At 48.8% G+C, this 20,667-nt stretch overlaps 1 protein-coding gene across 1 annotated transcript in view; it reads left to right on the forward strand.

Annotated features, from left to right (window-relative positions):
• The window catches only part of MICOS10 (mitochondrial contact site and cristae organizing system subunit 10), a 34,277-nt gene extending 28,965 nt beyond the window's left edge, over positions 1–5,312 (forward strand). The window contains exons 2-4 of the mRNA XM_015081586.3: positions 1,388–1,435; positions 2,501–2,610; positions 5,064–5,312. Of these exons, the coding sequence (XP_014937072.1) occupies positions 1,388–1,435; positions 2,501–2,610; positions 5,064–5,078 (173 nt within the window). The 3' untranslated portion in view covers positions 5,079–5,312. The remainder of the gene's footprint in view (positions 1–1,387; positions 1,436–2,500; positions 2,611–5,063) is intronic.
• The last annotated feature ends 15,355 nt before the right edge of the window (positions 5,313–20,667 follow it).

The following is a 20,667-nucleotide window of genomic DNA, read 5'->3' on the forward strand; positions in this document are numbered from 1 at the left end:
AGAGAGGGAGAGAGAGAATCCCAAGCAGGCTCCGTGCTGTCAGCACAGAGCCAGATGTGGGGCTCCATCTCATGAACCACAAGATCATGACCTGAGCTGAACCAAGAGTCAGACACTCGACCGGCTGAGCCACCCAGATGCCCCAAGATACTGCTTTTTAAAGTTGAGCACCGAACCTAACGCAGGGTCTGTTGGACAGGGCAAAGTAATGATTTTTAATTAAAATTCCTATCTGTGTAGGATTTAGTCATGAGAAAGAAAGGGACACCGTGGCCACATATATGTGGCAGGGGAGAATTACCAGAAATCATTCCGAGTAAGTAGCATAAGCACTTTCTTCAGGCCACTATCAGCTGGGTGGCTGCTTGGGTGGATGAAAAGTTATGTGAAGGAGGTTGCTTGTGCTGAAGTTCTGGGTTTGGAGCAGAGAGGTCAGGCTGGTCGACCGAGGAGTACTCTGAGTGTTTCCACTGCAGTAGCCTCAAGTCATGATTAGAGAAGAAGCTCTTGGAGTTCCCACAGCACAAACTGGAAAACTGTGAAGGCAAAGTGAGGCACGGGGGGCTTTTTTGTGGTGCTTAACTGTAAAGAGGTTGGTTGGGGGCACACTTGGACCCTGGAGTAGACACTCCATCAAGAGCATCAGAATACTTTTGAAAGGTCTGAAAACAATTGGCAAGTCTGAAAAAATTCAAAATCAGAGTTTGGTTCTCTTCCTTGGTGTGTGTAACTTTTCTGATAATGGCAAAATGAGTTTACCTCAAAGTCTGGGATGTGTATCACTGCAGTACAGGAGGTGATTTTTTGCCCCTAAAACGGTACCACATTTTAGGTAAAACATTTCTTTTAAAGGTTCTACGTTCATTTTAACATATCTTACGAAAACGATATAGCTAGCATTCAAAGCTATGATTATACCAATGCTATTATTTATTATTGAAGTTCAAGCCATATTTACTTAATTAAATTGTGCACTGATTTTCTTATCTTTTTTTTTTTTTGTAAAGAAAACGACTGGGGCCCCTGGGTGGGTCAGTCAGTTGAGTGTCTGACTTTGGCTCAGGTCATGATCTCGCGGTTTGTGAGTTCGAGCCCCACATCGGGCTCTGTGCTGACAGCTTGGAGCCTGGAGCCTGCTTCAGATTCTGTGTCTCCGTCTCTGTCTGCCCCTCCTTTGCTCATGCTCTGTCTCTCTCTGTCTCAAAAATAAATAAAAACATTTAAAAAATTTTTTAAAAAGTTAGAAATGAGAAGATCAGCTCTGTACCAAGTTTTTTGTGTTTTTTTTGTACTATGTTTTATAGATGTTCACATTTATGAAAGGTTCATTTTATTTTTGTCACATTACTATTATGAGATTGAACATGTTTTTTCTCCCTCTTTGTAGGTACTGGTTTTGGATTAGGACTGGTTTTCTCACTTACCTTCTTTAAAAGTAAGTGTGACTTTTACTGCCTTTTCAACATAATGTCCTAGTGTGTGCATACACATAGCAGGGATGCTTCTGGAGGGCACATCCACATGGTTGCCAAGCATACACTTATGGGTTTAGGGAGGCCTCTGTCAAATATGCTAGACAAAGAATGTGGACTCAAAAGAGGTCAGGATGGGCTGGGCATCTCTAGACTTTCCCCTGGGCATTGAGTCAGGGTGCCTGATATCTTAAATATGATATCATTTGAAAAGCCTCTACTTTCTGCCAGTGAGTCATTTGGCCAAATCTGCATGCTCAAATATTTCAAATTAATTATACTTTTTTTCTCAAGGAGGTTGAAAATGAGAGTCCAACTGGTAAGAAAAACAAGTGGGCCAGAAATACACATGCCTTTTAACCAGAAACGCTTTCGTTCCGTGTAAGAACTTCTGACATTGGGATATTGAACAGAAGCCAGAGGGGTCACTTTGACCCCTTTTCCATGAAGAACTTGAGCGGGGGGATACATTACTAGAGAATCACAATTAATACCTGGTGCTGATATAAAAGAATCATTTACAGTCTTGGCTTAAGTAAGCCTCACAACTTCCTGTCCTCAAAATTCAGTTGGTTCAGTTTAAAATTCAAGCACCTTACCGGAGGGTGGTATTATTTCTGATAAGGTTAAGAAATGAGTTAAAATGAGTAAATGATTAGAACTGATGTATGTTAACTAACTGGAATTTAAATAAAAGTTTGGGGGGAAAAAAAAGAACTGATATAGAAAAGTTAAAATGTTCGACTGTGTCTACTGTTTTCCGTGTTGTACCACTCATGAAGACCTCAAACCTAGCAGCATAGATACCAGGTAATTATTTGCTAAATTAATAGGTTCACTAAAGGACTCCCTTTCCTGGTTTTTGGCCATTGATTAAACATCGATAGAAATGAATGGCATGTTGTAGGTATTAGTAGGAGGCATGCTGAATATTTATGGAACCCTAAGCAATGTATTTAAGCCAGACGAAAAACTTTATCTTCTCTTAATCGTTCTCTATTGGGATTTTCCTTTTTTCTGCTCACTAGGAAGAATGTGGCCCTTAGCCTTTGGTTCTGGTATGGGATTGGGAATGGCCTACTCCAACTGTCAGCATGATTTCCAGGCTCCATACCTTCTACATGGAAAATACGTCAAAGTACGTACAGAATTAATATTTCTCTTTCTTTTAAAAGACAAAGAGTTTCTCCTGAGTCTCTGAAGAATTCTTTGGAGCACATATACTTAATAGACTGTGCGTGTCACCGAGCTTCTGATTGCTCTTTGGCGTCTCGTGGTGTTGACCCCGCTTGGGTGCCTAAAGTGTCTCCTTCCACTGTCCCTCGAGATGCACATGTACGTTCACACATAGACTCTCTTGCTAGCGAGTGCAGCTGAAGAACCTGCCTGGAAATGTATCGTCACGGTAAAGTGGACTTGTCTTCACTACCTGCCAGTGGCGCTCACGTGTGACATCGTGGAGTGCCCCGTCCACGTCTCACACACGCTCGGGCGAAACCCAGCAGCTGGGACTCAGCCACGACTCTGCTTTTTATTGAGGAGGGGAGGTTCTTGACTGTAATAAGTCCCAGTGATTCTGCCAACATCCTTGTCTACAGACATTTTTACTAATGCGGACACGATGAAAAACTGTAACGTGCCTTGAGAGGGAAGAAAGTAGCACATTTCCTAAGGGTCTTGTGTGTCGCAGCCTTCCCGTCGCCTTACCGTGCTTACCGCGGGGTTTAGGGGAAAGGATCTCGGGAGGCCGGGTGCTCAGGGACGCGGGTGTATCTAGTTATGTATCCCCAGGGCCCAGAACGAAGTAGACGCTCAGACAAAAGTGAAACGAAGGAGTGAAGGAGTGACATACACTGTGTAACCCATTAGACGTGTTCGTGGCCCCAGGCTTCCTAAGGCAGAGTTTTTGCAGCAGCACCAGCTGCAGTGAAGAGTGTCCCGTTGCCTGGATGTGTAGAATCGTCTTCCTGGGTCACCGTGAGCTAGAGTCAGTTGATCTGGGCGGCCTTGGGGGGAGGGGGTGGGGAGAGCCCAGAAGCCAGGACACCCAGGCGTGGGTCCTGGGCCACCACCCACTTGCTTCCTGTATGATCTTGAGTTTTTGCTTCTGAGATTCTGTCTTCCATCCATAAGAACAGGGTGGTAATTTCTACCCACAGGGTTGCTGTTAGAATTCAGCGTGAACATGTTTGTAAGCCGTGAGGTGCTGTAGAAGGAGGCACATTGGTGGGAATAGTTGAGGCCGACCAAGGAAGGGTGATTGGTTGGCTTAGCTGTTGTTCCACCCTGATAACAAGTAGAGCAGAAAATGTGGTGCAATGGAGTGTCCCAGTTCTGGTCAAAAGCTGTAGCCGCAAGGGTCACCGAATCCCAGATGACCGTACCCGCCACAGCTCGGTAGCCTCTCTCTTAGAACCTGCCCAGACTGTCAGCTGCCTGCCCGAGCGACCCGTGTGCGCATGCTCACCGAGAGAGTCGGGAGCCGGGGAGCCTGGCTGCCCTGTCGCCTCCCTCCATGTTAGTGAGCCATCTCCGCAAAGCCAGGGTGAGGTAATCAGAGGGACAGCGCAAGGAGAGGCACAGCTGCGTGGCACCCAGGCTGACGACGGGCAGTTTCCACTGCTCCCTGACCCTTCGCTTTCTTGGCACTCGGGCCGGATTTGGGGGAAGAGAACAGAAAGGAACAGGAGAGGAGCTTCAGGGCTTTTAATTGTTTAAAAGACTCTCTTTGTTCCGAACTGAGTTGTCATGGGTAATGGCTCAGGCGTGATTATATGCATATTATACATTTAATGGTGGGGAATTACTGTGGAAAATATTGTTCCGATTTTACAGCCTTGTGTGGATTGCTCCAGCACGGCCTTGTAACTTTATCTGAACTTGAGTCTGTGCCTCTCTGTGCTGTCATCCTCCTCTCTGAAGAGAGGAGCGCGGCACGGGGCTGTTGCAGGGCAGTCACTCTATGGTGGTTGCCTGTCGGGTGCCTGCGCTGCCTTGTGGGCCCTCCTCGGTGCCCCCGCTTTCTGTGCTTTCTCTAGCCCGCCCTCCCAAGAGATTAGTGGGAGAGGTTTTACTGCCCCTCGCTGAGCAGATGAGAAAACACAGATCTTACTGGGGTTGAGAAACTGGCCAGAGATCCCCTCATTAGTAGGGCTGCTTGATTCCAGAGCCACGCTCTGTCCGCTCACCTCCCTCAAAGATTAGGGAGCTGCTCTTAAGAGCCTGGGAGGGGTGTTTATGGTCCTCTTGTGAGACTGTTTTAATTTTTTTTTTAATGTTTGTTTATTTTTGAGAGAGAGAGAGCACGAGCAGGGGAGGGGCAGAGAGAGAGGGAGACACAGATTCCAAGGCAGGCTCCAGGCTCTGAGCTGTCAGCACGGAGCCCGACGCGGGGCTCGAACCCACGAACTGTGAGATCGTGACCTGGGCCGGAGTCGGACACTTCACCCGCTGAGTCACCCAAGCGCCCCCTCGTGAGACTGTTTTAAAGCAAGCTGGGTGTTGAGGCTTGGGCCCGTTGGTCCCTTGGGTTAGAGATGGCTGTCAAAATGCTGTGTGCGCACTTCTAATCAGAGCGTCCCTCCTCTGCAGGAGCAGGAGCAGTGACTTCCACCTGAGAACATCCCAGTGGGAGGAAAAGAGAAATCCTGTCTACGCCTCAGGAATACTGAAGTGCCCTGGAGTAAGCTGACATTCTTCTGTAGCAATGTTATCAGTAATGCTTTCAACTCCAGCACTGTTTATGTATTTGAAACCAAGTCTGTTTCTTGTTTTGTATTTTCTCTCTGGAAATTGCGAGGAGGTGGTCTTAAAAGAAATAAATTAAAAATAGGCAGCCCAGTGCATTGCCTGCGTTTCTTTGCCTCTGGTCTTTGAGCAGGAGGAGGACTGTATTTGGACTGCCAGCAGCTGTCGCCTTGGGTCCCAACCTCCCAGCCTTCCTGAAGCCACAGCCACCTTGCAGCCCGTCGTCCCCCCCGCCCCACCCCCCACCATGCGTAGTTTTCGGAACCACTTCTACCTCGTGTAATGGGTGCGCGGAGGTTGCTGCTGGGTTGTCTGCTGACGATGACAGACGTCTGGAGGAGCCTTGCCTTGCAGGAGCAGCTCTTTAAGATCTGTGTGTTGTCCTCACCAGGGGACCCGGCAGGGCACGTCTCAGTGTGCCCAGTGCACGAGGTCAGAGAGCTGGCTGTGTGCAAGGGTGTGGAAGCAGACCGCGTCGGTGGCTCACTCCATCAGCCACAGCTGATTCCCACAGCTTCGTGGAGCTGGACACAGTCCGGGCTTCAGCTCTGGGGGCTTTGTCCTGGGGGGTGGGGAGAACTCGTGGCCGGCCCACCTGGCTGGAAGGCCACGTTTGGGGTTAACTCCACACAGCAGCTGAAGTTTGAGGACGGAGGGGCCACTTCTAATGCCCCTCTGTGAGTTTATTCCTTTGGTTTCACCTGAACCAGGGAGGCTGGATGCAAAAGTAATACAGTAGCAATTTCTTCTGAAAATGTATGGAACCCAGAGGGAGCTCAGTCTCTCAGATCGCATTTCTCTCTTCAGGATGAAATTAAGATGGGCAGAGCTTGATCCCACCTGTGCCTTTACCCTGTACGTGCTGGCGGAGCATCCTGAGTGAGCCAGGTACTGCTCCAGGCAGCAGAGATAGACGAGAAAGTAAGACACAGGCCCCCCGCCCTCGAGGAGCTTAGAGTCCGCTGGCAACCAGACACGCAGACCCTCGACACGAAGCAGAGGAGTGCAGAAAAAGTGCAGTGAGAAGCAAGAAGGAGCAACTGAGTCCCCTTTGGGTGGCCCAGGGGGCGAGGGAATACCGTGGACTCATACTTGACGTTGACGGGGACGTTCCAGACGGATGAGGAAGGGCGGGAAGGTGGCTTACGTGAAGGCTTGGAATCCCGCCGGGTATGGTAGCCGGTGGGGGGGGGGGGGGGGGGTTTGGGTAGTAGGGTAAGCAGGTACGTGGCCCCGGAGCGTGCAGGGCCCGGAGAGGTGTGGAGGGCGAGGCCCGGCACTGGCGTGGAACTAGCGTCTGACCCCCGTTCTGAAGCACCGATCAGACGGTTCCTGCAAGTGTTGTGATGAGTAGATTCGGGGTAGAAATACTCTCTCATTTAAACCTACTTTCGTCCTTCACCCCACGCCCCCTTTCCAGAAAGGTGTGCTGAGCTCTGGGCCAGACCGGGCAGCAGCGGCTCTCTGCCCTGCAAACTCTCCAGGCTCCTGTCCTCTCTGCGCTTTTTTGTTTACTTGATTCACTTAAAGCCTCAAGTGGGCCTGAGCCCAGGACCAAAGGTCATGGCCATGGCTTGCCTTAGCCTAGCCGTGCTGCTGTTTTGCACTCTGCCCCCTTCGTTCCATGATCAAGACAACCCGTGTCATTAAAAGAAAAATAACTTTGCAACCTGTTTCATCCCTTACGCTCGTCTTCTCCATATTTGCTTTAAAAGTTAATATTTCCGGGGCGCCTGGGTGGCTCAGTTGGTTGAGCATCCAACGTCGGCTCGGGTCATGATCTCGCGGCTCATGAGTTCAGGCCCCGAGGTCGGGCTCTGTGCCAACAGCTCAGAGCCTGGAACGTGCTTCGGATTCTGTGTCTCTCTCTCTGCCCCTAACCCACTCGCATTCTGTCTCTGTCTCTCTCAAAAATAAATAAACATAAAAAAAAAAAAAAAAAAAAGCTAGTACTTCCCTCCAATTTTTCCATCTCTATTCAGGCAGAGAGAAGAATAACAGGTCCCGTCCCGAAAAAGGAAAAAACAAAAAAAACAACAACAAAAACCCCAGGAAACACAACATGCCCTTTGATTCTCTAGATGCGTCAGAAGAACACAGAGTAGAAACGGACGGTGGAAGCTGGCTTCCCTGTCTCATTAGCTATTGGCTCGGACATTCCATTTGGAGGATCCGTCTGCTCAGCATCCCCGAAACACCGCTTGTATGTTTGAGAGTCTGGTGGGCTCTGGGAGGGAATGGTTCTGAGCAGAGGCTGGCCACAGGAAGCACTGGCTGTTTGCTTTCATCCCAGGGTACTTTGTATTCCTGCCGCAGAGCTCTTCGCGGACGCTGGCCCAAAGCACGGTGCTCCATCTTGTCCCCACTCCCTGCCCCCATCTCGGATCAACCTTCAGAAAGCTCCAGCTTGTTGGCAAAGGCACGCATTCTGTTTCACTTTAAGTTTCATTAGAAATTCAAGTCCTCCGGGGCTCTTTTCCCTTGTGGGGCTGTGAAACTTTGACTCTGCTCCTCGTCTGCCCTTCTGGAACCAAGTAGGAGGAAATTCATGGGTTTGGGGAGAGAGTGATGGGAACCCAGCTGGGCACAGGATGCTAGGATAAAGCTGTGGCGCCCCGAAAGTGGCCTGCTCTGCCAACATATATAAATTCATACAGTTTGAGCTTGACACTGTATAATTTGGCCCAGAACAATATGTATTTTGAACTCATTTAGGTGAATGACTTTGGCATTCCAAGTACCCACTGGGGGAGCCTTTATCAGGCTGCATTTGCCTTATGCAGAAGTGTAGGCCTTTGTTCTGAGAAATGGCCTCAGCACACACTCCAATGGGCTGTCTCCTTAAGTGAATGTCATCTTCTCTCATCCATTTCAGAAGATCCAAGGACGCAGTCTTGAAATCCTGCTTGTACGAAATGCAGAGATCGGTAACGAAGGAGATACCCATGCAGATTGGCTTTTAGTTTCCCCAAACCTCACTGTTTACATTTTTTTTTTTTTTTATGTAACCAAGCCATAATTACATTTTGCTTGTCGTGGTTCAACCTGATTGTATTGTTGAAGGACTATTTTTGAACCTGTCCCAATAACCTGTCCAAATAAACTCTGCAAAGTACTCCGTGGGGCCGGAACAGCCTTCATCGTGAGTGGTGCGGAGACAAAAACGGTTTCCTGTTGCACGCTTGCTAATTACATAAATGCAGAGGGGTGGAAGGGAGAAAGTGGAAATTCTAAGAACCAAGAGGAATGTTCAGTTTAGAATAACAAGCTCATCTGGAAGCTATCACCACTTTTTTCTCGAAGCGTGCCGCACGCTCTGCTGCGCCTGGGACGCCGAAGGATGAGGTCAGGGTGGACACAGACCTGGGCGGGAGCAGGACAGGGCTTCCCTGGTTCGCTGAGCAGCCTCTGTGTGGAGCCAGCGTGAGGGTCAGGGATCCCCGTTCCAGTCCGAAAGTGCCTCGAAGGAAGAGGGCAGGTGGGGAGCAAGGGAGAGACAGGGCTGTGCAGGGAAGAGCAGAGGTTTGGAGTCAGAGCAGCTGGGTCCAGTTCCCACTCCCCCACCTACTTGCCATGTGACTCTGATCTGTAAAGGGAGAAGAAAAAATAATAATAACTCCTACCTACAGGCTTTGAGGGTTGAATACATGTGCTCGCACCAGTACTGGAAAGAGGTTGTTGCTGAATCAGAATGGAGTACAGGGTATCATTTAATGGTGGTTGGGAGACTCTTCCGGAGTCGAAAGGGCGTAATCCTTGGGCTCAAGGAGTCAGTTCTTAGAGGCGGTATTAGCAAGCTCTGAGAGCCTGAAGTCTCAGATGAGCTGCTTGTAATAAAACATACTAGAAGTTGTTAGCAAGCACTGCATCCGCGTGAGCGTGAATACTTTTTCACGGTGCTCCATTGAGATCCCCATGAATATAGCCACCGCAGCATCTCCCCTTGTGAAACCACTTGAGCTAAAACCCACGTGGGACGCTAGGAGGGAAGGGGGACAGGGGACACTAAGGAAATAGAATGGGGCCTTCCGACATGAAGGCACTGTCAGTGAACAGTTTCGTTCAGGATAATTGGCTTCAATTGTGCCATCCTTACACAGGAGCTCGGAGCTGAGAGCTGGAAGTGGGGGAAGGTGATGTCAGGAATTCTTGGAGGAATTCAGGAGTGGGCAGGGGAGGAGTCCTTAATAGGGAAAGAAAGCGGGGCTAGAAAAAGGAGCTCATTATCAACGGTGAGCCCGAGTCGTCTTTCCCTCTTCCTGGTCCAGCCAGTCTGAGCCAGGCAGGACTTCATTTGATCACTTCGAGTGAATGTGTAGTAATAGAATTTACGGGGCACATACTTGGTGCCAATCAGTGTTCTAAGGTTTCACATACATCACGATGCTTAATTTTTATAATATTCTCTATGAGAGAAATACTGTTATCACTTACAGGTGAACAAACAGATTCTAAGAGGAGAATTTAACGTGCCTGAGGACAAACAGCTACGAAGTGATACAGGCAGGATTTGTATCTGATTCCAGCTCACAACTGCTCAGTTAAACACTGCTTAAACCAGGAGGGGTCATTCAGAGGGGCTTACGGTGTTTAAATCCGATTTGACACACTTGAACTAGTTGAAATCGATCAGTTTCCTTGGGTTTAAATTGAACAAGTTGATCCAGTTTCAAATTGCTGTATTTGTTTAAAAAAACAATTCCTATGTTTATTAGACAAACACAATGGTCAATCAGAGTTTCAGGCCATCAGTTACTGATGAGTTTTACTAAATCCTTGCAAATGTAATAAAGCATCATGGTATTTGACTGACCTGTGTATCTTTAAAACTGAGCACTTTTCTGTTACTTTTTTAACTTTTTTTTTTTTTTTTAAGTTTATTTACTTAGCTGGGGAGGGCAGAGAGAATGGGAAAGAGAGAGAATCCCAAGCAGGTTCTGCACTGTCAGTGGAGCCCAGTGCAGGGCTCGAACTCACAAACCGTGAGATCATGACCTGAGCCAAAATCAAGAGTTTGGGGGTGCCTGGGTGGCTCAGTCGATTTAAGTGTCCGACTTCCACTCAGGTCATGATCTCACGGTTCATGAGTTCAGGCCCCGTGTTGGGCTCTGTACTGGAGAGCCGCCTGGAGCCTGCTTCGGATTCTGTGTCTCCCTCTCTCAAAAATAAACAAACATTTAAAAAATAAAAAAGAAATCAAGAGTTAGCTGCTTAACTGACTGAGCCACCCAGGTGCCCCAGGGTTGTTGTTTTTTTTAAACATAATTCACAAACAGTGAAATGCACCCATCAGCTGGTAGAACATGAAAACCCTTTTTATAATGTATATACTGGTGATATTTACTACCTTTGTATTTTAAGAGGCTAAATATTTTTGTGACTTGATGTGATATCATTCTACATGTACAGAAAGTTGTGACAATAGGGTACTCCTTTGTACTCTTTACCCACGTTTGCCAATCATTCATATTTTCCCTCATCTCCTGTGTCACTCTGTGTATCTGTGTGTCTATAGAATTTTTTAGCCATATGAGAGTAAGAGGGAGACATCATGCCCATTTACACACAAATATTTCAGTGTATGTTTTCTAAGATTAAGGATGGTCTTAGATAACCACAGTACAATGGTCTAAATCAAGGAATTAATGGAGCACCTGTCTGGCCCAGCGGGTAGAGCGTGGGACTCTTGATCTCGAGGTCATAAAAATTTGAGCCCCATGTTGGGTATAGAGATGATTTTAAAATAAAATCCTTAAAAGCAATAAATAAGTAAATCAGGGAGTTAACGCTGCCACGATGGTATCATCTAATCCACAGTACGTGTTCACATTTTGTAAGTTGTCAAAATAATACAGTATCTTGCTTTTTGCCCAGTCCAGGATCACGTACTGTTTTTAGTTGTAAGGTCTCTTTCTTTAATCCAGAAACGTGCATCAGCCTTTCTTCGTGCTCTTGACATATTTGAAGAGTAGAAGCCAGTTACTTTGTAGAATGTTTCTCAGTTTGGGTTTGTCTGGTGTTTCCTCATGATTAGATTCAGGTTTTGCAGTTTCGGCAGAGACACGATGTGTCCTTTTCAGTGCATGATATCAGGAGGCACACAATGTCTGTGTGTCTTAACAGTGAACTTTGGTTTCATGGTGTAAGTGGTGCTTGCCTGGTTTCTCCACTGTAAATTTATTATTTTTCTTCGTAGTAATAAATTGTGAGGAGAAAATTTTGAGACCGTAAATATCCTGTTCCTTATCAAGCCATCATTAGTTTTTAGCATCCATTGGTGATTTTCAGAATTCATTATTCCTTATGACTTGATGTCACTATGAGGAAGAACTTTCCCTTCCCCCCAATTTATTTGTTCATTTATTTCTATCATTATGGACCCACGGGTTCTCATTTTATGAAATTGATTATAATCCATGATTGTCAATATTTATTACTCAGATTGTCCAGATTTGTGTATTAGGAGCTCTCCAAGCTGGCACCAGTTTTCTTTAAGGACAAGATAAGTCCGGACTATTCCAGTATTTTCTTTACCCCAGGCTCTGAATCTGGCCATTTCTCCAAGGAGCTCTAGTTCCTTTTAGGGGAGACAGGAACCAAGATCGACAGGTGTGCACATTGCTGTCCGTGTGCCATTGTTCCTGGGCCTTTCAGAGGAGCTAGGAAATAGGGGTGTGTGTGAACCTTGAGTTCATCCTGATAATTGAAGTCCAAAAGCTAGGGTTTTGTCTGGCCTTACCCCATCCCATTTTGTAACTCTCTCATCTAACAGTGAGAAACCTGGCTTTAGGGATGTAATTTCTGTTTGTTTTTTTTTTTAGTGTTTATTTTTGAGAGAGAGACAGAGACAGAGCATGAGCAGGGGAGGGGCAGAGAGAGGGAGACACAGAATCCGAAGCAGGCTTCAGGCTCCGAGCTGTCATCAGAGCCTGACCAGGGCTCGAACTCACAGACCGTGAGATCATGACTTGAGCCAAAGTCAGACACTTAACCGACTGAGCCACCCAGGCGCCCGTAAGGATTTAATTTCTAAGAAGCAGTATTTATTATCAATGAGATCTACTTGGCTTCTGTGTATACACGTGTATAGATGTGTGGAAACACGCAGTGATTCTCTGAGAGAGAGTCAGACTGAGAGTGCTGTCTGGGCTCTTGGCATGTCCTCTTTCCTTACCTTCTACCTTTTCTGCCGTCTCCTTCTCTGGATGCGATCAAGACCCAGAGTACATTTTTCTTACGGTAACATTTATGTAACAGTTTTATCCCTACTAGTTTTCAGTTAGGTACTTGAGTTTAATGTTTCATATATTTTCAAAACCCCTAAATTAACTTGCTTTGTCAGTGGGTGGCCCTGCCTGACCATTTGTATGGGTCAGTGACTTTCAATTGGAAGAAGGGCTTCCCCAGATGCTTACGATAGGGCATCCTGTGTTCTCTTCTGAGCTGCTTCCCTGGGTCAGACTTCCGTGAGAAAGTCACTCGATCTCTCTGGGCCTCATTGTAAGCTGGTTGTAACGATCCCTTCCTGCCACACTGTACAAATGTGGGGTCATGCACCCTGCTATTTTGGAGAAAGGTGAAACAGCCAGCTAAATATTACTTTATGATATAATCAACTATGTGCCAAATTATAATCAAATGAAATCATCTTCCCGTTTATGTATTTATTTTTTTAAGTTTATTTTGAGACAGAGACAGTACACGTTGCAGAGGGGCGGAGAGAGAGAGAATACCAAGCAGAGCCCAATGTGGGGGCTCGAACTCACAAAACCGTGAGATCGTGACCTGAGCCGAAACCAAGAGTCCGATGCTTAACCAACTGAGCCACCCAGGCACCCCTCCCTTCCCATTTAAAATGGAGGGATATCACTTGTGATATCACACGACAGACTCGTCTACCACACAAATCAAGCAAAGGCCCACCGCGGTTCCGGACTTTACTTCCCCTTCTCTCTGTGGTGGACTTCATGGATAAAACTCTAGGTCTTGTTTTACCAGGAAAAGTTCCCCTGTGAAGGAGTGTAAGGTAATTACAGAGCCTTCCTTGATCCATTTAGATACCAGGAGGTGAACGTTAGAACATGGCGGTCAGGGGCACCTGGGTGGCTCAGTCGGTTAAGCGTCCGACTTCAGCTCAGGTCATGATCTCTCAGTTCATGAGTTCGAGCCCCCCCCCCCCTCCCCCCTGCCCCGTCAGGCTCTGTGCTGACAGCTCGGAGCCTGGAGCCTGCTTTGGTTTCTGTGTCTCCCTCTCTCTCTCTGTGCCCCTCCCCTGCTCATGCTCTGTCTCTCAATAATAAATGTTAAAAAAAAAAAAGAACACGTCAGTCAGTAGCCACATCCCTCAGGGTTTCTCAACTCTTCTCCTTGGACCCCAAAAATGAGCCTTAAACGTCTTTTTTGGCCTGAAACTGATCTGTAAAGCCTTACTCAGTCAAGGCAGGGGAGTCTTGGGGATTTCTTTTACCTTATCAGAATCTCTGTAAGACTTTTGGTGGCCTCTCAGCCTCCAGCCTCACCCCCTCCCCCCAGTTAATTTTTTTTTTTTTTTTTTTTTTTAATTTTAGAGAGAATCTTAAGCAGGCTCCACACTCAGCACAGAGCCCAGCATGGGCCTTGATCCTGTGACCCTGGGATCATGACCTGAACTGAAATCAAGAATAAGGGGTTCAACTGACTCAACCACCCGGCTGCCCCTGTGTTCTGTTTTTTAAAGAGTTTTAAAGATTTTATTTTTAAGTAATCTCTACCCCCAGCATGGGACTCAAACTTACAACCCCGAGATCAACAGTTGCACGCTCTACAACTGAGCCAGCCAGGCACCAGCCCCCCCACCCCTCCACCATTTTTAAGTGTTTTAGGCACATTATTTCAGTCCAGAAATTTCCAGTGGCTCCCCACTAATGCACAGAATATTGGTCCAAATTTCTTAGCCTAGCATTCAAGGCCCTCCACCAACCAACTCCTATCTCTGCTCCTACTATATGCCCACTGCCCCCTCCATGAAGTAAGTTAAAGTCTAAGGGCAAGAGCTCTGGAGCCATACTTTTGGGGTTTGGATTCCAATTCTGACACTCCTTTGCTCTGGGGCCCTGGGAGTTACGTAACTCTGTGTGTGCCTCACTTTCCTTATCTGTAAATGGGGATGATGATAATACCCTCAAAAGGTTATTATGAGAATTAGTTCATAAATCTATGAATTCATTAAGATAAGAAAAGCTTTTTGAACGGTGCCTGGTATCTGGTAATGTTGGACAATATTATTTCCCCCCTTTAATCTGTTCTCCACGTGGCAGTCAGTGTTAAAACATAAATTGGGTTATGTCAGTCATCTGCTCAAAACCTTCCAATGGCTTTTCATCCCATTTGGAGAGAAAGCCAAAGTCAATACAGTGGATGCCAAAGACTCTCTTGGCTGTCCCGGTACCTGTCTGACCACCGTCTCCCTCGCCCCTCTGCCCTAGTCATTCTGTCCTTGCTGTGCCTGAACACACTGGCACATTCCTACCTCAGGGCCTTTGTACTTGCTGTCCTCTGCTCATGGTCTCTGACCACTCTTCTCCCAGGGACCTGCAAAGCTCACACCCTAATCTCCTAGTCTTTACTCGATGTCTCATGCTCAGTGAGATCTTCCCTGACCACTCAGGTCTGTCTTTTTTTTTTTTCTTTCAATGTTTTATTTATTAATTTTGAAAGAGAGAGGGTGTGTGTGCAAGCAGAAGAGGGGCAGAGAGAGAGAATCCCATGCAGGCTCTGTGCTGTAAGCGAAGAGCCTCACGTGGGACTTGCTCCCACAAACCTTGAGATCATGACCTGAGCCAAAATCAAGGGTTGGACACTTAACCGACTGAGCCACCCAGGTGCCCCCATTCAGGCCTTTTTTTTTTTTTTCCCCTAAACTGTTTGTTTATTTATTTTTGACAGAGAGAGAGAGAGAGAGAGAGAGAGAGAGAGAGAGAGAGACGTGCCCGTGCACCAGCGGACAGAGACAGGGCAGAGAGAGAGGGAGACAGAGGATCCTAAGCAGGCAGAGAGCCTGATGCGGGGCTTGAACTTACAAACCATGAGATCATGACCCGAGCCAAAGTCAGACCACTGAGCCACTCAGGCACACACACACACACACCCATTTGGGTCTTTCTTTTATATTATTATTATTTTTTTTAATACTTATTCATTTTTTTGAGAGACAGAGAGCGAGTGGGGAAGGGACAGAGAGAGACACTCATACACAGAATCCGAAGCAGGCTCCAGGCTCTGAGCCATTAGCACAGAGCCCAACGCAGGGGTTGAACTCACAAACTATGAAATTGTGACTGGAGCCGAAGCTGGCCACTTAACCAATGGAGCCACCCAGGCCCTACACACACCCTAACCCACTGCTCTGCTTTATTTTTCTGACACTTCCTACAGTCTGTCTGTATCTTTACCTACAATGTTTGTTGGTTGTCTCCTCCCACTAGAATGTAAGCTCCCTGAGGGCAGAGATTTGAATTTGTTTGTTTTCTTGCTGTATCCTTAGCACGTGAATGGAGCTGGCACAAGGTGGGCGATCAATAAATATTTGCTGAGTGAGTGACTAATAGTATATTAACTCTGTTTCAATCAAACTAATTATTTATTCCTGAAACACATTTTCCCTGGGGTGACAAATGCAGCCACGCTTCATCTCACAAAAGCCAAATGTATCCATTTGGTGGTGGCTGTATGGAGGCGCTGTGTTAAGAAGGATTCTGAGGTTCTATCTGGGCCAATTTGGAAGGTGTTATGTTACTATTGTATGCTGTGGAGGTGAGGGCCACACATTTGTCAAACGCAAACCCCTTTCCCTGGCTTTTTCTTTCTTAGTATGGACTGCTTGCTTGACTTGCTCAAGCTTTACTCCTACCTCAAGCCCCTGTTCAAATCCTGCCTTCTCCAGCAAGCCTCTCCTAGGCATGTCAGCCCCCTGGGACTTTGCTCTGCTGTTTCTCGTTGTTGTGTCTGTCGTCATCTCTTACGGGGCAGGCATTACGCCTTCTGTCCCTAGTACCTGTCACTGTGCTGTACGTTTAGTAAGTGGCCAATGAAATACGTCGTTTCCATCAAGATTTTTGTAGGGCGCCTGGGTGGCTCAGTCGCTTAAGTGTCTGACTCTTGGTTTCAGTTCAAGACACGATCTCAAGGTTCGTGGGTTTGAGCCCCACATCAGTCTCTGTGCTGACAGCTCAGAGCCTGGAGCCTGCTTGGGATTCTCTGTCTCCCTCTCTCGCTGCCCTTCCCCTGCTCAACCTCTCTCTCTCTCAAAATAAATAAACATTAAAGAGAAAAAGGCTTTTTTGGGAGGTAAATAATATACTTCTGCAAGTTAGCGTAAGAGTGTAAGATACTCGAGAAACTCAAAAGACAGGTGCCTATCAACAATGTACAAGGCAGGAACCAAGCCCTTAGCTTCTTCAGTAGCCAGAATTCTCTAGAATTCCACTTCGACCGTGATTCAGCTGCCTAGCATGGGTCCCTGTGCCTTAAGGTTCAGACTCCTCAGAGAGGATGTGCCTGGCCCAGCCTGGGTCCACCCTGTTCAGGCCAGGAGGGCAGATTCAGGGGGAATGAACTTGGCTGCTAGGGAACTGTGTTTGGTTGATATAGTTGGAGGCCTAACCCTAACCCTAACCCTAACCCTAGTGGAGGAGCTGGACAGACACTCACCCAGATGATATTCTTTTGTGTCTCCTTTTTCTCCCCCAATTCCCAGGTTCCTAAGAGAGGGGATTTGTTTCAATGAATTCATCTGGAGCCTGAAAACCTTAAGAAAAAAAGCTGTTCTGTGGGATATTAAATCCACACAGAAGGACCAACTCTTGAGGAGGGAGAAGAGCTCTCCTCTCTGTGGATACACGTGGCCCCTGGGAGCTAGGAAGTGGAAGGAATGTCAGAAAACAGCAGACCGGGGACACGGCCAAGGAATTGACTTGCCCATTGTGGCTCACCGCCACGGAAACCTTGTTTACTGTGTTTACCGTGGATGGGCAGCAGGGTGAGGGATTGAGGCACATGCCCCTTTTCTGACCACCCAGCTCTGGTGCCGCCACATGGAGGCGGGCGGGTGGGAGGGAGGGATGCTGGGTAGAAAGCAAACAAGTGTGGGGGGGGTGGGGGGCAAGTGGGTGGTTGGGGACAGCCCCTGGCCCCCCATCACTGGCAGAATGTTCACTGTTACAGCTGAATTCACAGTCATGACCATCATGCTGTGCTGCCTTCCCGGAGGGGAAAAGGGACGACCACTGGGATCAGATGGACTTGCGTTGAAATTTCTGCTCCCAAATTCCCGGAATTCAGTTCTCATCTCTGACCCTCTTCTCTCCCCCGACCTCCCCCATTCTCAGCACTTGATCCCTCCTTTTGATTCTCGGCCTCCCACCCCTGCCTACAAAGGGTAGTTCAAATTTGGATTCCGTGGAGGTCAAGGGCCCTCCCCTGGGCCTTCTCTGAGCTTTCTCTGAGCCCAAGATGGGGCTCAGAGGCTTCCTGAGCCTCCACGGACAGGAGGAGGATGAGGAGGCAGGAGGACACAGCCCAGGGGATGGGCTCAGAGTCAGAATACCTGATTCTGCTCCCGCACCTGCTGCTGACTCACTGGGCAGACTTAGGCAAGTCCTTTTCCTCCAGGGGAGAGGGTAGTACAATGTTAGCAGCCACCGCTTCCTGAGGGGGGAGCACCTGCCAGGCTCTGTGCATCATGTGCGTGGCCCCCGGTAAGCCTGCAGTTGGGTACTGTGAAGATTCCTATGTCACAGATGATGAAACTGAGGCTCAGGAAGTGCATTAGTTGAGTTAAGGTGGGGAAGCTTTGTGCGAAAGCCTAGATGCGGTCCAGGGACCCTGACCCCCGCCTTCCCTCCGCTGTATACGAACCTGCCTAAAATAGCCTTCAATTGTCTGGAGCACGTGCTGTTTTCTGGAAACTGTGCCAGCACTTTGCATCCATTTATCTCCTTGAGTCCTGGCTCCCTCACATCACAATCGTACCTTAAACGGCACCTCTGAGCCATCTTCTGAGGCTTCTCCCATCCCATCACCCACCCCACCCCACCCACCCCACCCCCCCGCTTGCTGAGTTCCTTGATTATGAGAAACCCCTTCATCCGCTTACTTGTCTCCGCTCCCTGTTGCACATCACAGGCGTCTCAAGGGCTGCAGTGTCCTCGACACGTCTGTGCCTGTGTGGCACACAGTAGGCCCGATAAATCTTTGTTAAATAAATGAGTCCTGACAACAACTCTACGGAGTACCATGAGCTGCGTTTTACGGAGAAGGAAACCGAGGTCCAGGCAGGAAACAGCTTGCCCAGAGCCCCAGAGTCCGCGGGTGATGGAGCAAGGAGTCCGACTCCAGCAGGAAGGCTCCAGCAGCTTCCTTGATGAGCCCTAGCGGCCCCTCCCAGCTGCAAATGTGGAAGTGTGGACACGCTTGGTCTTTATCTCCTAGAAAAGGGAGGGACCTTGCTCCTCCCGGGCCCCAGTACCAACCCTCTTGAGTGGGCAGGACTGGGAAGGAAGGCCTTGTGCTTGTTTTCACTCTCCAGGAGAGTGCAGAGGTTTGCACCCCTGTCGAGGCCAGGCTGACGGGATTAGAGGAAACAGCTGGCCCGAGCCTGTGCCCTGCGGGAGGGAGCTCACATTCCCGGGACTCAGGGAGGGAGCAGCTCCCCACAGCCCAGTCACATTCCAGGTCGGTCATTTTCTTGAGCCCAGATGTTTGCTAATGAGCTGGGGAGAGAGGCTTTCAGCCCTCTCCCCCAGCTCTGGGCCCCACATTACTCGGCCCCAAGAGGCTGGCCCAGGGCCAGCAGGCTCTGGCTTCGGGCCCGTGCCCTGTGCCAGCCAGGCCTGTCGGGGCAACTGGCACACTGTTGCCAACCAGGTGCATCTCCGTGAGCCCGGAGACTCTGACGTGACAGGTTCTGCCTTTCCTGTGGGGGCCCCGTCGCCCAGGCTCCCGATGGGGTAGCATCCCCACCGCAGCCTGGTGGGGGGAGGCTCGGAGGCAGCCAAGAGGGTGTGGCAGGCAGAGGAGCACAGGCTTAGGACTTGTCAGGTCTGGGTTCAGGTTCATCTCCGTCTTCAAGTCACACGTAGTGGTGTGATCTTGGGTAGGTCGCTGAACGTTCTGGGGCCTCGATTTTTCTTACCCGTTAAATGGGGATGACGTTGAGACTGGGGTAAGGATTCCGCATGATAAGGCAGGGCTCGTGCTTTGCACACTACCTGGCACGTAGGGGCGGCTGTTGATATTACTGACGAGTCGTTTTCCAGACCCCCTGCCCACACTGCAGTCGTTCTGCGATGGCCAGTCTTCCCCAGACATGTGTGACTCGACACCAAGCCCCATGTCCTTGATGAGGTGGTCGGGATTGGTCTAGAACCTCCCTGGGTTTGAGAGAGTGGCGGCTGAGCCGTCAAGGCCTTCTAACCCCAGGCTCTCTGCGTGATCTGACAATCTTATTGGGCTACGCAATTAGCTTCCCGCAGTGCCCAAGAGGCTTCTTTCGAAACGCAGGCATCCCCTCCCCGCCCTATCCAAGGTCTGCATTGAGAGTGGTGGTGGCATTTCCTGAGTGCCTCTTGTGTCCCAGGCAGCGAGGCCAGGCTTTGTGGGACAAGGTCATCCACCAGACCGTAGCTGGCCTCATCCCCTACTGTGTGATTTGAGCCACTCACTCAACCTCCCTCTAGGTTTTGCGTCTTTCTTCTGTAAAATGGGGACAACGGTACTGTTGATCTTACAGAATTATCTTACAACGGGGACGAGGCACCCACCGAGGTGCTCAGTGTGTGTGAGCTAGCATGACTGTTATTGTACCTACAAATACACATTGTCAAGAATATGCACATTATATGCCGCATGATGGTTATTATGGTTGTTCTCCTGGGAACACTTACCTATGGCGAATCGAGCCAAATACAACAGGTGATCACTGCCCTCAAGGGGCCGGACCGTCTAATGGAGGGAAGAGATGTGCACTAACAGAGGTATGTAGTCCATGCTCCAGGATTACACCTGAGGAGGGAGAAGTTTATGCTACCTGAGGGCCTTGGAAGTCTTCCCAGTCTGGTGCTTGAAGAATGCTTTCACCAGGTGAAAGGGGGAGAAGGGTACCCCGGGCGGAGGGACCAGCATAAGCAGGGGCTAGGAGGCATGCGCATGCGCCTGGGTTTGGACTCATCGGAGCACACCTCGGAGTCCCCAGCAGGCCACCAGCAGCCACCCAGGATGCTCTGCAACCCGGGAGACCGATCGGCCGCGAGCTTCCAGCCAGGCTGGGGCAAGATACTTGGGCACGCACAAATCTGATAGGAAAGCACGATCTCCCAGTCCCACGATTGTGTTCTGGGCCGTAACTTTCCAGGAGCAAAGCTGTTTTCTCGTTCCACCGAGAGCACACGGAATAGATAAGGCACGACCGCCA

This window comes from Acinonyx jubatus, chromosome C1 (assembly GCF_027475565.1).
Source record: "Acinonyx jubatus isolate Ajub_Pintada_27869175 chromosome C1, VMU_Ajub_asm_v1.0, whole genome shotgun sequence".
NCBI lineage: Eukaryota > Metazoa > Chordata > Mammalia > Carnivora > Felidae > Acinonyx > Acinonyx jubatus.